This window comes from Mesitornis unicolor, unplaced genomic scaffold, assembly GCF_000695765.1.
Source record: "Mesitornis unicolor isolate BGI_N332 unplaced genomic scaffold, ASM69576v1 scaffold18233, whole genome shotgun sequence".
NCBI lineage: Eukaryota > Metazoa > Chordata > Aves > Mesitornithiformes > Mesitornithidae > Mesitornis > Mesitornis unicolor.
The window spans coordinates 11,499-29,136 of record NW_010175551.1 but is presented as its reverse complement, the minus strand read 5'-3'; the positions used below and the strand labels follow the sequence as shown (position 1 = coordinate 29,136).

Here is a 17,638-nt window from a genome sequence, read left to right as displayed (position 1 = left end):
GAGCGCCGGGTCCCCCCGCCGTCGGAGAAGTGGCCGGGTCGCCGCTGCGTCCCAGGAGCGGCGTGGGAGCCCGCTCCGCTGCCACTGGTGTGGATGAGGTGTCGCTTCTGAGCAGCGGCTTCAGCACGAGAGCAGGAAATCTGGAAGTTGCTAACTTCGTTACTGTCTCCTGTCCGCAATGAGAGAGAATTGTTTTTTTTTCTTGTACTAAGAAAAAAATAATAGTTCACTTTGTAACTGAGATTTTCTTTACATATCAAGTGATAGAGAAATGGGAGGGAAGTGTTTACAGCCATTGCAGTTTGGGGAGGACAGGGTGTATATATTCTGCTATTGAAACAGGATTTGGATGGTGCTGGTGGCAGTGAATGTGTGTTGAAGTAGCGAACTGCTTAGCTGAAACTCTTCTCTTGGCTTCCTTTTGAATAACGTGGGAGCGTGCTTCAGGTACGGAGTTCTGGGAGGATTTGGAAATGCTAAATACACTTCAGGAGAGAGTCCTTTATCTCCTGGATAGAATGCTGTTCAATATCTTGGCTCAATGTTGTGCTAACAAATAGGTGTTAAAATGCCAGGTTTCCCTTAAAGCTGGGGAATATCTGCTTATAGATTAGAGGCCTCAGTGTGATTTGTTTCTCTCCCCTTTTCTCACGCCTGCATGCAATTCTGAAACATAGTTTGGTTTTTGTGGTTTTAATTGCGTTCTTGGGCAACTTCCTGAAAGAGAAACCTGGTAGGCTGATTATTATTTTTTTTTCACTGCACTGAAAAGTCACTTCCTCTTCTCCCTTCACTTTCTCTTGTGTGAGCGTTTAGTGACATCTTACTCCCTGCTTTCCACAGAAACTCATTAGAAACCTGGTTTTGTAGGGACTCTTCACAGAACGCACGTAGGTGTAAGCAGCTGTACTGTCGTGTGTCTTTGAAAAGGAGAGAAGCTGCAGAAATCCATGATCAAAGTGAAAAGCAGCTGTATGCTTGCTGAGTGATCAGATGAGTCTTTAAAGCATATGAGGTGAAGACCAATGCAAATAAGGAGGCAATGATTAAGTAGATTGATTCAAATACATAGATGTGCTAGCTTGGAATTCTAGCATTTTATGGGGTGTGATTAAACCTGTGAGAATAGCAGCTGTTTGGCACAGCAGTAAACTTTGAGTAATGGATGCTGGTCCACAGCTTCTTTACAATTGCAGACGAATTGTATGCCAGACAATCTGTCAGCAAATTTTGTCAGTGCTCTTCAGATGCTGAAAAGCTGTTTCTCTGGACATTATCCTTGCATCTACTATCTAGGTATAAGGATGTAATAAAATCTCCTTTTTTACTTCGGATGGTGATAATAGCCATCACAACAGACAACTGTCTCTATACAGCTCTGTATATTACCTCCCACGTGAGGTACAAACTCATGTCAGTACAGAAAAGTAAACAACAGAAATCTGCAGTGGATTTTGTCTCAAGGTGTATACAGAAATGTTGAAGCTTCTGTTTGGTGTTGTCATTGACAACCAGGAGAACAGCATGTCTTAGTGGCGTGCAGAGACTTTCAGTGTGGGTCTCTAAATTGCACAGCCAGAAATAAATTCCAGTCCTAAAGCTTCTTAGCAGCGTACTGTTAGGCAGACAAATGTCAAGCAGTGAGCCCAGTAAGTTGCACTAAGCATTTTTAGACTAGATTGAAGTGTGTGTGTGTATGCATATAAATATAGAAAAATAACCACCTCACCTTATTGCTAGGAATTAAAAGAGAAATGCGTATAAACTGTGTACATCTACAGTAAGGGAACAGTTCAGAGGGAGCTCTGGCTGGAGGTTTGTGTTGCTTTGGTTGAGGGCTCAGTAGCCACCTGGCTCATGCGGCCGGTTGCAGCTTTTGATTCTTGCCAGGTAACTGCGGTGCTCGTGCTTGAAAAAGCTGAGGCTCGGTAGAAGACTTTTTCTTGGAAGCCAGAGGTTGGATTGTCTGGACCGCTTGGATTGCTTAATCACAAGCATGCTTTTGTAGTATTAATTGGGGGGAAATCCAGCCTAACGATCAAAACACTTCCAGTTAGTTGGTCTGTTAACTGGATTCTACTGCTCTTTAGGGTCAAAGGCCTTATACATGGGAAGACAGGGAAAAGATGGATTAATCATCACTAGTTTGTGAAGTGTTGCTGGACGCAGTCATCTTTGCGTGCCTCCAGGCATCCTCCCAATTGCCTGTGACGAAACTCAAAAATCGTGTTTTATGGCAAAGTACTAGCCTGTAAGTACCACGTAATTCAGTGCACCTATCCTAACCATAAAGAGCTTCTGAATAAGCAGAGTGATGTAAAGAACTGCCTCCTCTTAGCTTTGGAGAGCGGGTAGCATGGAGTAGCCAGTCACTGACATGAATTTAACGAGTAACAGTGTAAATTAGATTAGAAGGTTTTTTATTAAAATAAAATTATTATTAATGTTAATAGCTTCTGTATGTGAAGATATGAGAAAGCTGGGTATGTGTGACTCTGTACATGTTCAGGTGTGTCTCCTCTGCGATGGTTAAAATGATGGGGTGGGAGGAGACAAAGAAGGTGAAAATAGAGGTGGTAGCATTCCACAGCTGTAGCTACCCAAATGTTTAGGCTGGCATGCTATGGAGAAAAGCTGTCCTGTGTTCTGCTTTTTCCTGTCTCCTCTTTAGTACTAGAATCTACTATTTGACTACGTGAATACTTGTGCAAGCACAGAGGAGGTCACTGCTGAAGTTGGAGCCAGTGGCCATGGACAGGAAGAGGATTGGGCAATTTTAGTGGCAATTCTAGTATGAGCCATAGTTTCTTGAGCTGTTTGTCATGGCCTTGAAATACATGTAAGTGCTAAACGTAATGCTTTATTTATCCTTTAGCACCTCTTCTTGAGCAGCGTATGTGGAAACATGAGTTTTGGCAGCTTGTCTTGTCTGTGGTCTGGAGTTCACCTTTAATAGCCAGAAAGATCCTTTACTTATTTCCAGGCTGAAATCAGGATGTGACTCATGCTAGGGTCTGATAAATACGCCACAAAGCGGTGTACGTATGAAAGCATAGTCATCTTGTGGATTGATCTCCCCATGGTGGAAATCTGTCTTGCTGACTGTACTCAGCAATGTGATATAAACCATGTGCTTCAGGCAGCCTCCAGTTCTTTCTGGGCTTTAGAAGCAGTGGCCTGAAGTTCTTTTTAGTACCTTGGGAGCACGAGAGCAATTATGGAAGGCATCAAGGGTGATTACCAGCAAGTTCTGATCTGAAGACCCCTGCTCAAGGCTGTGTGTATGTAGTGGCCTCAGTATGCAGGTAGAAACTGTTTGTGAGAAGTATTAGTTGTCAACAGACTGTAAGTTACAGTTGTAAATCACATTGGGGTCTCCAGCAGCAGTATTGAAAAATGTTGGTACACCTTGGATCTGTCAGTTCAGCTGATGTGCAAGTGATATGAATTCACGTTCATCAGCTATGTAGCTTTGACCAAGCTTTGTTTCCGTCTTAAATGCTTTTCTTATTATTTAGCAACTTGAACTTTAAACATCTATTCCTGCAGAAGAGTGTGCTGTGGTAACTGGTGATGGTCCTCATTGCTTTTGAGATGGCTGTGTCATCTGGTCCGAACTGCAAGCTTCTGTTGGCCAGGGATAGTGAGTGGGTTTTGAGGTTTCTTGTTTTGTTTTAGCAGGAGAGGAGCAGTCTCTGTCACTGACTCTGGCAGGTTACAGGTACAGAAACTGCCATTTAAACTGGCTTTACATCCTTAAGCAGTCCAAGAAATCCTACATAGAATTTGGATTTATCTGTTAGCTGTATATCTCCCTCTTGCTGTATACCTTCCTCTTCCCACAGGAGTAGTTCATGTAGCTTTCTCAGCAATGAAGCAAGCTTGAGGCCTCCAGCTGCTCTGGCAGCTCATCTTGAGAGGCTGCTTTCCCAGCTAATTGCCTACTTCCTCTGCTGAGGTTCGTCATCTGCATTACAGAAATAGCAGTGGACTGTGCAGAGGCTTCTCAGCCAGCACAGCTCACATCTCAGCCTACAAACTTTCAATCTGAACTGAATCAGATGGTTTAATAAACCAGGTCATGACCTGCAGGGTTCTTGTGCGTAGTTCATATTCTGTTTACTCTTTTTTTTCTACAGAAACTTAAGTCTCGCCTTTCCAGAAATCTGTAGTAAAGCCGGTGCGATTAACCAGAACTGAGATCAGCATAATGAAAAGAACATGTTTTCTTAAATACAGGTCTTCTAAATAGCTGTTAATTCTCTTAATAAGTGGTTAACGTAAGTCTTCTTGCAGATGACTGAGGAGGTGTCTGAGGATACAGTTGAGTTCCCAGCACAATGCTTCATTCCTGCGTCCTTATAGTATCTACCTTCTGATGCTTTTGTGCTTGTCTGGTTCTGCTTCTGAAGCTAGGGAGGGGGAAAAGATCAAGATCAGTAAACATATATATGCTGTAAAAAGAAAATGTAAATCTCTATCCTTTTTCGGTAACCTTTGAGCTACTTCTGAAATGGTTGAAAAAAGGCCACGATCTCTATCCTTTTTCGGTAACCTTTGAGCTAGTTCTGAAATGGTTGAGAAAAGGCCACAAGAAGACAGAATATAATATTTCTGTAAGCTTGTCTGCTTTCGATGATGCTGTCCTAGAGATAGAAAATCAATAGTTTTTTAAAATCTTAAACATTAATGACTTTAATCCTTGGCTACATTACATTTTAGGAGTTAAATTTGTTACCTAGTAGTTCAGATGAGAACAGGGTTTCTGAATTCAGTTACGAAGAGGACGCTGTTGTCTATATATGTTGCACATATTATTAATAGATGGCTCGTCACCTACCGCTCTGCAGATCTCCAGCCACAAGTGAGGTGAATGGTTACAGCAATGTTCTTGATCTCCTCAAGTGTTTTATCAGATGGTAGCATTTCCTAGACACAAATGCATTAAGTTTCAGGTCTTGGATATCAATGGGTTTGTGTAAGTTCAAGTTCTTATAAAAGCCTTTATGAACGAAGAATACTAGAGTTGTTCCAATTTCTTTTTATGGTGAAATGAGTGTCTCAAATACAACTGTGTCTTTACAGAACTGCCAGCACTGTTATTACCATAGCCTTGCCTCTTGGAGAAGGAAGAATAAGTACAGACTTAGTAATACTGGATTACTTGCCTTATTTTAAGTGGAGTTTCTCAAGGAACACTGGGGAGACTGAGAGCCTCTTTGGGCATCCCTAACCAAAGCATGCATAGGCTTTGGTTACACAACGTATGGTCGATGTATCCTGCCATCTCTCTTGGCTTCCCAGGAGTATAAAAATATTGCTACATAGAAAACCCCTTTTTCAGTTGTGCTGTAAACACAGACTGGACCATAGCATGTGGAATTACGGGAACTCAGCTTTGTAGGGTATAGTTTAATAGGAAACAGGAGTACTACTTTTGTAGAGTAAACTCAAAGTAAAAGATGCAGAATCTGAGGGCAATCAATCAGTTATCTTCTTATCTACAACTCCCATGCCTTATCAAAGCTTTACTGAACTTTTCACTATTGGCTCGAGGACTTGGTTCTATGTTTTAGCTTTTGCTGTTCTTTACAAAGATTTATTTTTTTTTTTTGGCTTGGCAGCTCTCTAGGTCTGAGTGTTAAAGATCTTAGCACCTTAACCCTTCTGAAGGAGGATGTGTACTGAGGGTTTCCTCTTCATATTCTTTAAGTAAGAAGAGGTCAAATACTATAGAAGTGGGGATTAAAGTAAAGGTGGTGGTGAGGGACCTGAGTTGGTACGACACCAACCACTGTTAGTCCAGCACCTTGTGGAGTTGCTTTGTAAATCTGTACTTGTGCAGCCCATTCCCAGACAGTTAATACCCTCTACCTTATTAGTGGGAGCGTGCAGTCCTGTAGGTTTGCCTTTGGTTCTTGGTGAGCCTGTACTTGCTTAGTGAGCACTGTTAATGTACAGTAAACGTGGAAACTGTGGTTCCATGAGGCTTTTCTTGCACAAAAGATTAAAATGGGAGCCTGGGTTATGAACCTGCTGCTAAGTTTTAGGCAAATGCTTTAATCATTGAACTATCTTTCCCTCTGCTGGAGTGAATCCAGAGCGAAAGGGTATAGCTTCACTGCTGTGTTGTGAAACACTTCTGTGCTGCGTCTTTTTGGGAAACTGGTTCTACAGCATTAGTCATGATGGGCTGACTGGCCCATGCTGGTTCTTCATTATATTAAAAGAACCACATTGCATAAATAAGATGAACAAAATCACTTCTTTAATAAAGGGACACCAGTAGATTAAAAACATAATTCTCTTTAATCTTTCTGATACTGTAAGACTTGATAATAGATCTTGGAGAAGTCTGGGGAAAGTCTGGTTTAAATACATGAGTAAACAACATAGAAACTTTTAACACTAGTTGCTGAGTCTACTGTATTGAGAGAACACAGATAAAACCTGGAAAAGGTGGTAGAACTGTGAAGTCCCAGAACCATCTCCATAAGCCCCCTGCCCTGTGATATCAGCAGACTGTGTATTTGATTGCTGAAGCAGAGCTCAAGTTGGCTTTTTCAATTATGTGTAATTGAGGGTTGGAAGTAAAAGCAAATGATACATAAATGGCTACCTATGTTCTTTGACCTCTGAATAGTGTTTGTGTAGTTGTAGCACAGTTACAACTGAGTGGTGGAACCAAAAGCTGTCTCTGGTCACCTTTACAAAGACCAGTTTCACATCGTGCAGTGATCAACGTGAACCACCACCAAATGCTGGAGAAGGCAGATACTGGTGAGGAAATCAGTCTGGTTTATGAACTGGAAACAGTAGTTATGAGGCTACAGAAGGCTTTAAATGGAGCTTGTCTCTCTGTCCTTTGTGCTAAATGGAAACTCCCAGGAGGTAGTGGTCAGGACTCCTCATAAAAAGGCACTAAGCTGTAACTTTCTGCTCATCTGGGAGCTGCGCTTGGACGAAGAGATGGTTCCTACCAGTTCTGCAAGCTAGTGTTCTGCTGGGAAATTCCCCTTTGCCGGGGGAGGCTGGCTGGACACAGCTGAAAGGAAGGCGTTCCAGATGAACAGACCATCTTGGAACAAACACACGCACTGACCAACTGAGAGAATTGGGAATGGCAGGGGAAGGATTAACATCGAGAGAAAAAAGCCTCAGAACCAGTACCATGCTTTTTGCAGTCGTGTGCAACGTTAGCTGTAGTGCCTGAAGTCAGACCGATACCTCAACGTACAAAATATTTAAAAAAAAATCTCCCAGTTTATCTCTGTGTAAAGGCTGTTTCTCATGTTGACAGTAGCTTACCTCTCTTCAGAGCAGTGTAAGTACTGAGCTGTTTGAAAATGTTTAAAAGTTAGCAATTGATACTGAAAACCTGTGTCACAACCATCTTTTCTTAGTAATGCTCTGCATGTATGCTAAACCTTCCAGGTGTTGAGTCGTTAAAATCTGTTTTGTTATGTTAGATACTTTTCAGTTGACTTGACATGTTGATATAATGTGGCTTTTATTTTTCTGTCTGTGGAGATGTCTGGGGTTTTTCCTTACTGCTTTAAAGCAGGAAGCTCAGGAAAGAGTTGTTAGATGAAAGGGAAGGGCCACCATTCAGGATGTACCAGAAAACCTGGAGGAAGATGAAACGTTTCACAGTTCTGTCGTGTGGAAGAAGCTGCTTCTGAACTCGCCTGCATTCAGACTCTGGGTCCTGTTGCTCCAAACCCAAAAGCATGTTTAGATGTAGCAGAGGCCAAACAGCACAGTAGGAGAGGATCCTGAAGCTGGAGGCTTTGGTGTGGAAGAGGCTTGGGCAGAAGGGGAGTTGTGAACACCCGTGAGGAGGAGAGGAGAAGCCTTCCAGCAGGCTTGAGTGTTTTAATATGCTGCCAAGTGTGCATCGTCTGAAAAACAAGACCCAGCGTGTGACCTAGCCACTACAACCAGCGTGGTCTCATTGCTTTGGAGAGACAACTGCTGTGTGATCAGCCAGCTCTTTAAATCACTGTTAACAAGTTTGGTTGAGTATTTATTCAGTCCTGCTGGAGAGGGTTGGTTCAATGCATGAAGTGAATCTGCTTGCTTTGAGCTCATATGTAACTTGAAATAAAACTTTTAAATTAGTAGCACAGATGGCACTGACAAGGAAACATAAACAGAAACATCTCAAACTCAGAAGTCCCTGAATGTTTGTCCCAGGCTGAGTTTCTCTGGGCCCATAGGCTGCTGAGTGCCTGCCATGTGGGCTCAGAGGCTCTGAGCTTTTTGGTCTCAACACAGTGAGACCAGCACTGCTGCAAGCCTCTGCTTTCTAGTTTTACTCTGCTTGTTTGCTGCCTGGTGTCTAAACTTCCTTATGCTTGATATGTCTTTAAAGAAACTGCAAGAGGCATCTTGCAGCTGCGAGAATGAAACTTTTGGGTTATACCTTATTGCTGTTGAAACCAGGTTTCAAAATAAACACTTGATGTCTCATAGAATACTAACATCTGTACGGTACTTGGTGCAGTTGGTGCAGGTACCTAAAAATCTAGGTACAGTTCACTATTTCTTCTGCAGTTTAGTTCAGAGGGTTCTTCAGGCTCTCTAGGACTGGTGTTTTTCCCAGCTTACATTTTAAATTTGGGTATTTTTCCAGCTGATGTTTTTGCCTCTGATCTTGAACCAAGCTAACTCTTCTTCTTCTTGGGAAGAGTGCAGTAGCATCATTTGTCTCTCTGAAAATAAAGTCCTTCCTAAGCTGGTCCTTTCCTGTAGGAGAGTCTCTGTGCTTAGCAGCTTTTTGAGCCTGGGGCTGAAGATGTAACTTCTCCATGCCTTTCTAGACCCAGATCAGACAGTCTGTATTCATGTAACTCTGCTGTTGTACCAAGCATTTTGTAAATGCAAGCTGAAAGCATCGTGTCCTCTTTGTTGACATAAATACTTCCATAATAACTTCAACTATGCATTATGTGGGTGATCTGAATAGCTGAGCCTAGTGAGAGTTGAGTATGCTGCCTAGCATGTATGAGGGTTGGTGTTTGCAACATCAGCTAGAGGCTGTTATCTGGAGACTGCTAACCTGAAGACATTTCATCGTCTGCCTGGAACAGTTCGGAACTCCTGGTGCAGATACAATGTGCTGCAGTGTTCCTCTCCTGCCTTCCCCAGAGCTCTGTGCCTGGCTGGACTGTTTGTCTAACAATGCAAAGAGGCTTAAACTAGGCTCTGCAGCTAGAGATGGGTACTGACCGCTAACTTAGCAATGTGTGCAGGATCTGTCAGTTCTCAGTCTAAGAAGTAGACAACCTACCTTGAAGAGGGATTTTTTTTTTTCAGTCCAGCATCTTTCAAAAGCCCATGTTTGTGTAAATGAATTTGTCTCTGCACCTTTTTCCTTCTCAGTGAACTTTGTAAAAAATATGAAGGTCATAGGCAAAGAAATACCTAGCTTGTATTTTTGTGTGGCTTTCTGAAGCATCAGATTCAAATTTAACTATCACTAAGTTTTTAGCTTCAACGTGTTGAAAGCTTGTTGGTGTTCTGTATAGCAGGTCAAATGTTTTCCACACTACACATCCTACATCCTTTTGAATTTTGTCTCCTTGCACTGTACTTAAGCTGTGGGTTTGGTTTTTTTTTTCTTTCAGGTATGCAAATGCAGTTCTTGTTACTGAGCTGTGTAGAAGTTGATTACACTGAAATTCATGCCAGAAGCATTAATAATATGAGTGCCACTTCTGCTCAAGTGAAATTAGTTCCTCAGTTAGCTGGTAAAGCCACGCAATGGGCATGGCAGGGCCAAGAAGCGACTGGTCTATAACTGATGCTGAAGGGCTGTTTTACTCTTCCTGTACTCAGAGCACTGCACAGCTTTGTTTCACTTACTGAGTAGGTGTCTGCTAGAGATTGTGCTCCGAAATGGAGACCAGCCTGCCTTGATGGTGTTGCAGGAGGGAGACCTTGGGCAAGCATGGAGGCCTCTGGGGAAACCAGGTGCAGGAGGTAATAGGGTTTTTTTTCCTGAAACAAACAAACATACAAAACCCCAAAAATAAAATCCTGCAGCAGTGGCCCTGGGAGCAGGGTTGTGTTGTTTTGACGAGGCTTCACACGCGTCATGGGGAAAACGCCAGGCTGTTGGTAGCTGTCACCTGAGTCTAGCAGTGGCTGTCACCAGTGAAGTAGAAAACTTGGGACCTGCCATATATTGTGGTAAAGGCAAAGAAGAGAGAAATGTCCGACTTAAATTAGGCCTGCGCAGATGCAGTACCTAAGTGGCGATAAAACATTGTTTCATTTGGTTTCATGCAAGTGTCACTCTTGTCTTTGCCCTTATAATATACTCCTGGCAATATAATGTATCAAGGGTAGATAGGCTCAAAATAGCCCAATCTCTTCTGGCTTGCTGGCTGGATCAGGTGGAGCTGCCTCAATCAAGAGCAGAGTTACAAATTGCAGCTTAAATTGTGTGTTCTGATTGTGCTGTCTGTCACTGTCCACAGTCTCCATCCATACCTGAGACAGGCCATACTGCACCGTTAACTGCTTGCTTGCCTGGAAGTACATCTACTGAGAATTTTGCCAAAGTGCTATGTAAAGGTGAAAGCCTGATTAATATTAGGATAAGAAGGTTTGTTTAAAATGCTGCTTGGGTCTCCTGGTAGCGAAAAGAGATGGTTACCAAACCACCAAAGAAAACCCTTAAACCCAAAACCTAGCTTCTCTAGGAGTGGCAAGCCACACTTGCCTCCTGCAAGGCAGCATTGCCATCCCTGTAGGGAGAGAGGGGATCCTTCTCCCAAGAGCAAACCTGGAGATCTTACGTGGCTTGCTTGTGTTAATATCAAATAACTCCTAATAATGTTCCTTAACACTTTTAATAAAAAAAGAATTACAAGTTCACTTGCCTTGTCAGGCAGCCGATCAGCCCCACGACTGCTTCCTGCTGTAGCCAGTGGTGGGGGGTGCAAGGCAAAGCTAGGAAGTGACTTGGGTAACCTGTGTCAAGGGGAGTCAGATGGTGTTTGGGTTTTCCTCCTGCAGGTCTCAGCTGCAGCCACCCAAATCCAGTCGTGTTTTCAGGGTAAGCTTGAGTAGTGCCAGTTTGATGGCTGGTATGGGGCTCTTCTGGAAAGAATTGTACTTCAGTGACTCCAGTGTGCTTGAGGAATTAGTAGGTTGATGGGAAAGACTGTTAATTAGTGGGCGGGCTGCTAACCTGCTTTGTAGGACACCCTTTTCACTTTTTCTTGCATAACTTAAATCTGCCCAACAGGTTCCTCTGGTCACAGCTAAACCAATGCAATTGGGTTGGGGAGGATGGATGTCTCAACTCCTGCATTATTTCATGTTCAGTGTTTGGCTTATTCTGTGCTGCAGTGGCAAACTCTTGACGAAGCCAATTCCGTCCCCTGAAATGGTGTGGGAGAAAGTGGAAATGCTGTATTTGTTACTTTGAAGTGTTTCAGCACAGTTAAAGTACATGCTATTAAAAGACGATTAAATGAATCTGTACAAACACCAGCTGGTTTTCTGGTAATAAAGCGCTTCAGCGTGGTTTGAACTTTTAGCGTAGGTAGGCAGTGCAATGGCAGAGCTCCTTGGTGCAGTCCGCCCTATCGTGTGAGTGGGAGGTGGCTGTGAATAACGCCTCGGCCTAAATGCTCCCCCTCTGCGTGCTGCCTCTCTGCTGGCCTCCACTTCAGCGGCTGTTGGAGCCAGAAGAGCAAGTGTCCGATGCTGAGCAGGGGGCTCAAGGGGAGGAGAGACCTAATTTTGGTTTTTGTGTGTGGTATGCAAGTAACACTTTAATCAGTTGTACACCTTCTGCGGCCTGATTAGCCTTCAGTGAGCTAGAGATCTAGTTGACTTCTTGGTGTGTTTGAGAGGCCTGACACCTAAGCGTGTTCTTGGAGTGCCCAAGTCAGCGCAGTGGGGGAACAGGCCTGCTGGTTGATCTGGAAACAGGAGTCAGGACTCCTGTGCAACTGAAAGGTCTTCAAATAAAAATGTGGTGATTGAACTTCTCAAAGCTGAGCAGGGGTCCTAATTTCACAGAACAGGAGATTATTGCGTTGCTATTCCTGTTAGTATCTTTTTGCCCTGGAAAAAAATTAAAAATAAATAAATAAAAAGACTAAATGCACTTCTATAAGGAGGAAATACAGCTTAGTAGTTACAGTACCCAGTGTTTAAGATTCGGGCTTGGTTCTCTAATCAGTTGCTTAAAGGTCCTGAACAAACTGTGGCTGCTGCTTGTGCCTCAGTTCCTGGGAGGTCATGGGTGTAACGATAGTGAGTTCTGTTAGGTGTTATATCCAGGGGTGAAGACTGGCCCATTCTGAACGTGAACTTCCTTCTGTACTCGTTAGCTGCTGAATTTTCTTAAATGGAAAAGTACAGACTAAAATTCAAACTTAACCTTGCATTTTAAAATCTGAAAGTCTTCCTCTGTATTTCCATCATGGAAAATGCCAGTTATGCAGTTAACTTATTATTCTAGACAGGTGTAAATTCCCACAACAGAAGGTCTGTTTGCATATGTATACATGCTTTTTTCCCTGCAGAAAATGATCTTTAAATGTACTGTGCATCACATCTCAGTGGGTGAGGACCATACCACAAGGCTTTGCAGCACTAATTTATCCTAAAGGGCAGTTCAAATAGAGTGACAAGACTCCATTTAACTGAACCTGTGTACAGTGGGAGGTAGTCTTCCAGCTTGGTGGCTTTTGTCTTGTTATATAGTCATTGATATCTAGATGTTTTATAGTTCTCTCCGCTTCTGAAAACCCCTAGACCTAAATACCAGTAGCAGTAAAATGCAGATGTGAGTCCCATTGCCAGAGCTCTGTGAATGGTGTGCAAAGCACGTGCAAGACTTGCTTGCTCTTTAGATTAAGAATCTAAGTTGAAATTAAAAATACTGTACTTAAGAAAACCGACTTAACTTCCCCTCTTGTTTTCTTGCAGGTATCTCCAACCATAAATCATGAACTGGCGCTTCCCACTTCTGTTTGTTCTTGGGACGTTAACATCTGTATGTTCCCAGTTCAGTTTTTATCCTCTGGAGGAACTTAGCTCTGACGTTGGAATCCAGGTCTTCAATCAGATAGTGAAAGCTAAGCCTCAGGACAATGTTGTTGTTTCTCCTCATGGGATTGCATCAGTCCTGGGGGTGCTGCAGCTGGGTGCTGATGGCAAGACAAAGAAGCAGCTGACAACTGTGATGAGATACAGCGTAAATGGTCAGTGATTCCTAAGGTGGTTTTGGGTGTGTGTTGTCAGAATCCTCATGCTGTTCTGAGATGGCTTTCCAAGTGTGGTAGACTGCATCATACACCAATTAACTGTGTTTACCAAAGCACTAAATGGACACGCTTGAAGTTAATTGGCAATTTGAGTATGGACATGTACATGTACTTCAACTGGCTTATAAGCTGCTTTGTTAATGACTGCAGGGTCCTGGCTAGAGCTGCTTTCATTCCTGCAAAATTGATTTCTGAGAACAGTGTGGATGACGGCCCAGGCCAGCGCTATGCAGAAAGGCTGTTCTACCACATATCGGGCTGTACTGAACGTGCCACTCCTTAGATAACAGGGCAAGAGAATATTTCTCATCTCCACATTGAAAGCAATGCAAATACTAACTGTACAATTGATACTTTCACCTTGATGCTCTTCAGCTTTGTTCGCTTGTTCCTGCTGTCAGGATCCCTGAATCTGTAGTTATTATAGTGCTGCCTTCTTGAAACAGCCATTTCTGCTTGTCTCTGTACCTGACATTGCATGCATCTGTTTATATTCCTCTGCCAATGTCTGCCCCTCGAGACTCTGTAGGCTGAAGGCTCTCGTTGCTTTACTTTGCATGCTGAGTATTTTTGTGAGTGTTTGCCACCAAGACTTAACATTTTAGTGCCAGCATTCTGCCCTCCTTCCAGGAATAGCAGACCCTCCAAGAGGTGAGTGCACGTTTAAGTCTTGAGCAGCATTGTCTTATAACATGTTGTCCTGTCTTCATTTGCTTTGCTGTTTTGGTTCTGCGTTTAAAGTACAAACAAACAATTTGTCAGCGTAAGAGCTAAATGTGGTAGATTGAAATCTCTTCATGGGATAACCAACTTTAGGAACACTTGAATGCTCAAAATATAAGTACTTTCAAAAACTTTGAGGCATTTTATCCACTGCTTTTATTTGGCCTGCGCACTTTCTAATCCTAGCTGTGAGACACAGAGGTTCTCAAACTCCTTAGAAGGTAGCCAGTACCTTGTTACAGAGACTTGTTATGGGATGCTACCTATCTCTCTGCACAGACCTCCACTCTTGTTCATGATTGCCTTACAGTCCTTTGGCAACTGCAGCAACTGCTTCTTTGGAAAGGTAATAGTTGGAAAGTATTGAATTTATCTTTAGCTGTCTTTTAATGCAATTTAGCAGCTGGAAGCAAAGAGGAGAGCCAGCATCATGAGACCAGCCAGCTCTCCCCGGACCACCAGAAAGTGCTCCGTGGACCACCAGTGGTCCACAGAATAAAGTTTGAGAACCTCTGTTATGGTATGTTCTCCAAAAGAATTTGCCCATAATATTGGAGAGTGAACATATAGAAATTCATGCAAATGGTACTACTAAAGCATTCATTACACATGAAACAGCAAAGCCATCTGAGGTTTTTTTTTCTTATATGCAGCTAAAAAAAAATAACTCTGAACTAATTTATTCCCTTCGTATCTCTTATCTCAAGTTTGCCTACATAAGGAAGCAGTCTGGAAATATTTCTGCCTAGATTGTATTGGGAAACAGAGTGAGCCCATTAATAACTGCTATAAAAACAGCCACCCAAGAATCCTGTTTAGAGTAATGGTTGAAAATGACGTTGCTTGCCTGGCAAGAGCTTCCCTGTGTAGACAGGCACTCACCCCTTGTTATGGCTTATGAATCTGGTGTACATAGCAGTTCTTCTGTGCTGCCATATGCCTTCTCTCATGCCAGTGAAGGAGCGAGCACGCACTTGATACGAGCTGCTTTCAGGTCCTAAGGATCTCGACTGTAAGCACTAGAACCTACTGCTTTCCCTTTTTTTCATTTTTTAAAGGCAAGCTCATGTGTTAAGGGATTGACTCATGCTTATAGCTAATTTAGTCTTCAAGGAAACTAGAACTTGACTTGAACCTTGGAAATCTTGACAGCTTCCTTTATTCTCCAGTAAATGGAAAGGAAGGATGGTAAGAAGACAACTTCTGCTTTGCACTCCGAGGTTCAAGACCACCTGCCTAATCCTGCAGACCTGTTGGCTCTGAGTGAGCAGGCTGAGCCCTCGACTTGCTCTGTCACCGTCGCAGAACTGACGGGTGACCTGGGCTTATGTGACATGTAATATTTTCTGGAATGGAATAGCTCCACACTGAGACTGACAATCCACTATTATCCCCAGCACTGTGGGTTGCATTCTGAGCAGTTAGAGGGGCTTCAGGCATCACAAGGAAGGCCATGTTTTTGCTGGGAAACAGTAGTGCTCTTCAGATAAGAGATCCCAGATGAGTATTTCGGAAGGCCTCTCAGAATGCCTGCTTTGGTATCCTTTGCTAGTCCAGCACTTAACGTGTCTGACCTTTCATGTCATTAGTAGTTGCATATAAGGTAACTGTTTGTTCATCATCTTATTCTAAATTAAACTTGCTGTTCTTTCCAACTAGGAGTTGGTAAAGCGTTGAAGAAGATAAGCAGGCTCATAGTCTCAAAAAAGAATAAAGACATTGTTACAATTGCTAATGCAGTGTTTGCAAAGAGTGGCTTTAAAATGGAAGTGCCTTTTGTTACAAGGAACAGAGAAGTGTTTCAGTGCAGTGTCAAGAGTGTGGACTTTGAGGACCCAAATGCAGCGTGTGATTCCATCAACCAGTGGGTGAAAAATGAAACAAGGGGTAAGTATTAGTGCGTGCTTTTTGTGTACGGTAGGTTGGTGTCTGAGACGTCTCAGATCCAGTTGGAAAGATGGGGAGGGAGAAAAAGCTGCGCCTGTTGGCCCAAAGCTGTCTTTAAGGTGGCATGTTTTAGAGCTGATGGGCCAGGAATCCGCAGTCCCACTATCCCAGCAGATGTGCCTGTCTGGTGCCCATCCTCATGTGTATGTCTGTGTCCATCTGTCCATGGGATCAGGGGAGCTTCTGCTGTTCTTTCTTTTATACAATTGGTGAGAAATCAAGCAGAGTTCTCTTGGAGCTATGCTTTCTCAAACGTAAAAGATGCTTTCACGCAACTCAGATGTTTGACTCAGTAAATCAGACTTGTAGAAAGCTGTAGAGCAGTTCAGCTTTTGCTCTTAGTGCCCTAAACTCTTACAAATTATGCCCCTGTACTTAGGAATCATGTTTAGTGGAGGGTTTTTAATTAATCCTGCCTTGACAGAACTCCTTGTGGTTCAAGCGTCTTGGCATCTAGTTGTCAAGATCACATATGCTAAAACCTGAGATCGTGTTCTGTAATGTATTCCTAGTCTAGGTGAACCACATGTTAGGTGTCTCTTGGAGTTAAAGCCAGTGCCTCCTGGATGTGAAGAGCATGTTGATGATGTTGGATGTACCATTTGTGAAGTGAGGCTGTCAAATTCTTTCTCTACCACATCACTGGTTTTGCTATAGCACTGTTGCAAGCAGTATGTGAATGGGGAAATTCTTCAGGTGAAGCTATTGCCGCTGTAACATGTTTCATTTGAGTCTTAGATCTGCTTAGACCTGCTGGAAAGGGTAAAGCCCTGCCAGTTAGAACATCAGTCTAGTGATTAGTAAGAGAATTTGCTTTCTAATTATCCCAAAGGTTTACTTTTTGACAGAGAATACTGTTGGCTTTATGGACTTCAAACATATGGCCCCATGAGGAGTTGGCATACTCACAGATCAAGAGGTCTAAAGTGACACATGCTTCAGGTTCTTAAGGAGCACTTGGTCAGTGTTATGAGGCAAATACTCAGACTTCCTTTTATTTCTTTTAGGTATGATCGATCAGGTTGTAGCTCCAGATGACATTGATGGCAGTTTGACCAGACTGGTTCTAGTAAATGCTGTGTATTTCAAGGGCTTATGGAAATCACGATTTCGACCTGAAAATACAAAGAAACGTCCGTTTTATGGAGCTGATGGGAAGACCTACCAAGTTCCTATGCTGTCCCAGTTATCCATCTTCCGCTGTGGTAAGCTCAGGAACTCCCACTACCACCACCAATTGTTGTAAAACTTGCTCTTTTCCTTCAAACTGAAACAAGAGTTTGCTGTATATGTGCTGTTTAATTATATTGCTTATTGTAGCTGAGGTAGGAGGCTTTGTGTTAGAGAAGCATCTCCTACTGCTGAGGTATGGATGAGCTTGCTGTGCCAGGTATTTAACAGGTGCTTAAGGCTGAATACTCTGTAGTACTTGCCTTATCCTGTTGCCTTCAAAAAGGAAAATCTGAAGTACCCAAACTGAGAATTTTGCATGTTGCTTAAGCTTTGCAGTAAGTGGAAATGCTTATTTTTTTTAAGCAGTGAGAATAAGAATAATAAAGAAATGGGTCTTGCACAGTCCCCAGCCCCGTGGGAGGCAAAGGAGTACAGGGTTAGCATGTTGGCCACATCTCTCAAGGTGTGAAGCTGCTCTTCAAATTCAAATTGAGTCACAAGTG

General features: G+C 42.9%; 1 protein-coding gene across 4 annotated transcripts in view; it reads left to right on the top strand.

Annotated features, from left to right (window-relative positions):
- Positions 1-12,953: 12,953 nt before the first annotated feature.
- SERPINE2 (serpin peptidase inhibitor, clade E (nexin, plasminogen activator inhibitor type 1), member 2) overlaps positions 12,954-17,638 on the top strand; it is a 10,295-nt gene continuing 5,610 nt past the window's right edge. For 2 of the 4 annotated variants that reach the window (XM_010181436.1, XM_010181435.1), the window contains exons 1-3: positions 12,954-13,229; positions 15,675-15,902; positions 16,970-17,167. In XM_010181436.1, the coding sequence (XP_010179738.1) occupies positions 12,974-13,229; positions 15,675-15,902; positions 16,970-17,167 (682 nt within the window). In that variant the 5' untranslated portion in view covers positions 12,954-12,973. Of the gene's footprint in view, positions 13,230-13,922; positions 13,944-14,415; positions 14,536-15,674; positions 15,903-16,969; positions 17,168-17,638 lie in introns of all 4 variants that reach the window. The other 2 variants (XM_010181433.1, XM_010181434.1) reach the window with 2 other exon arrangements.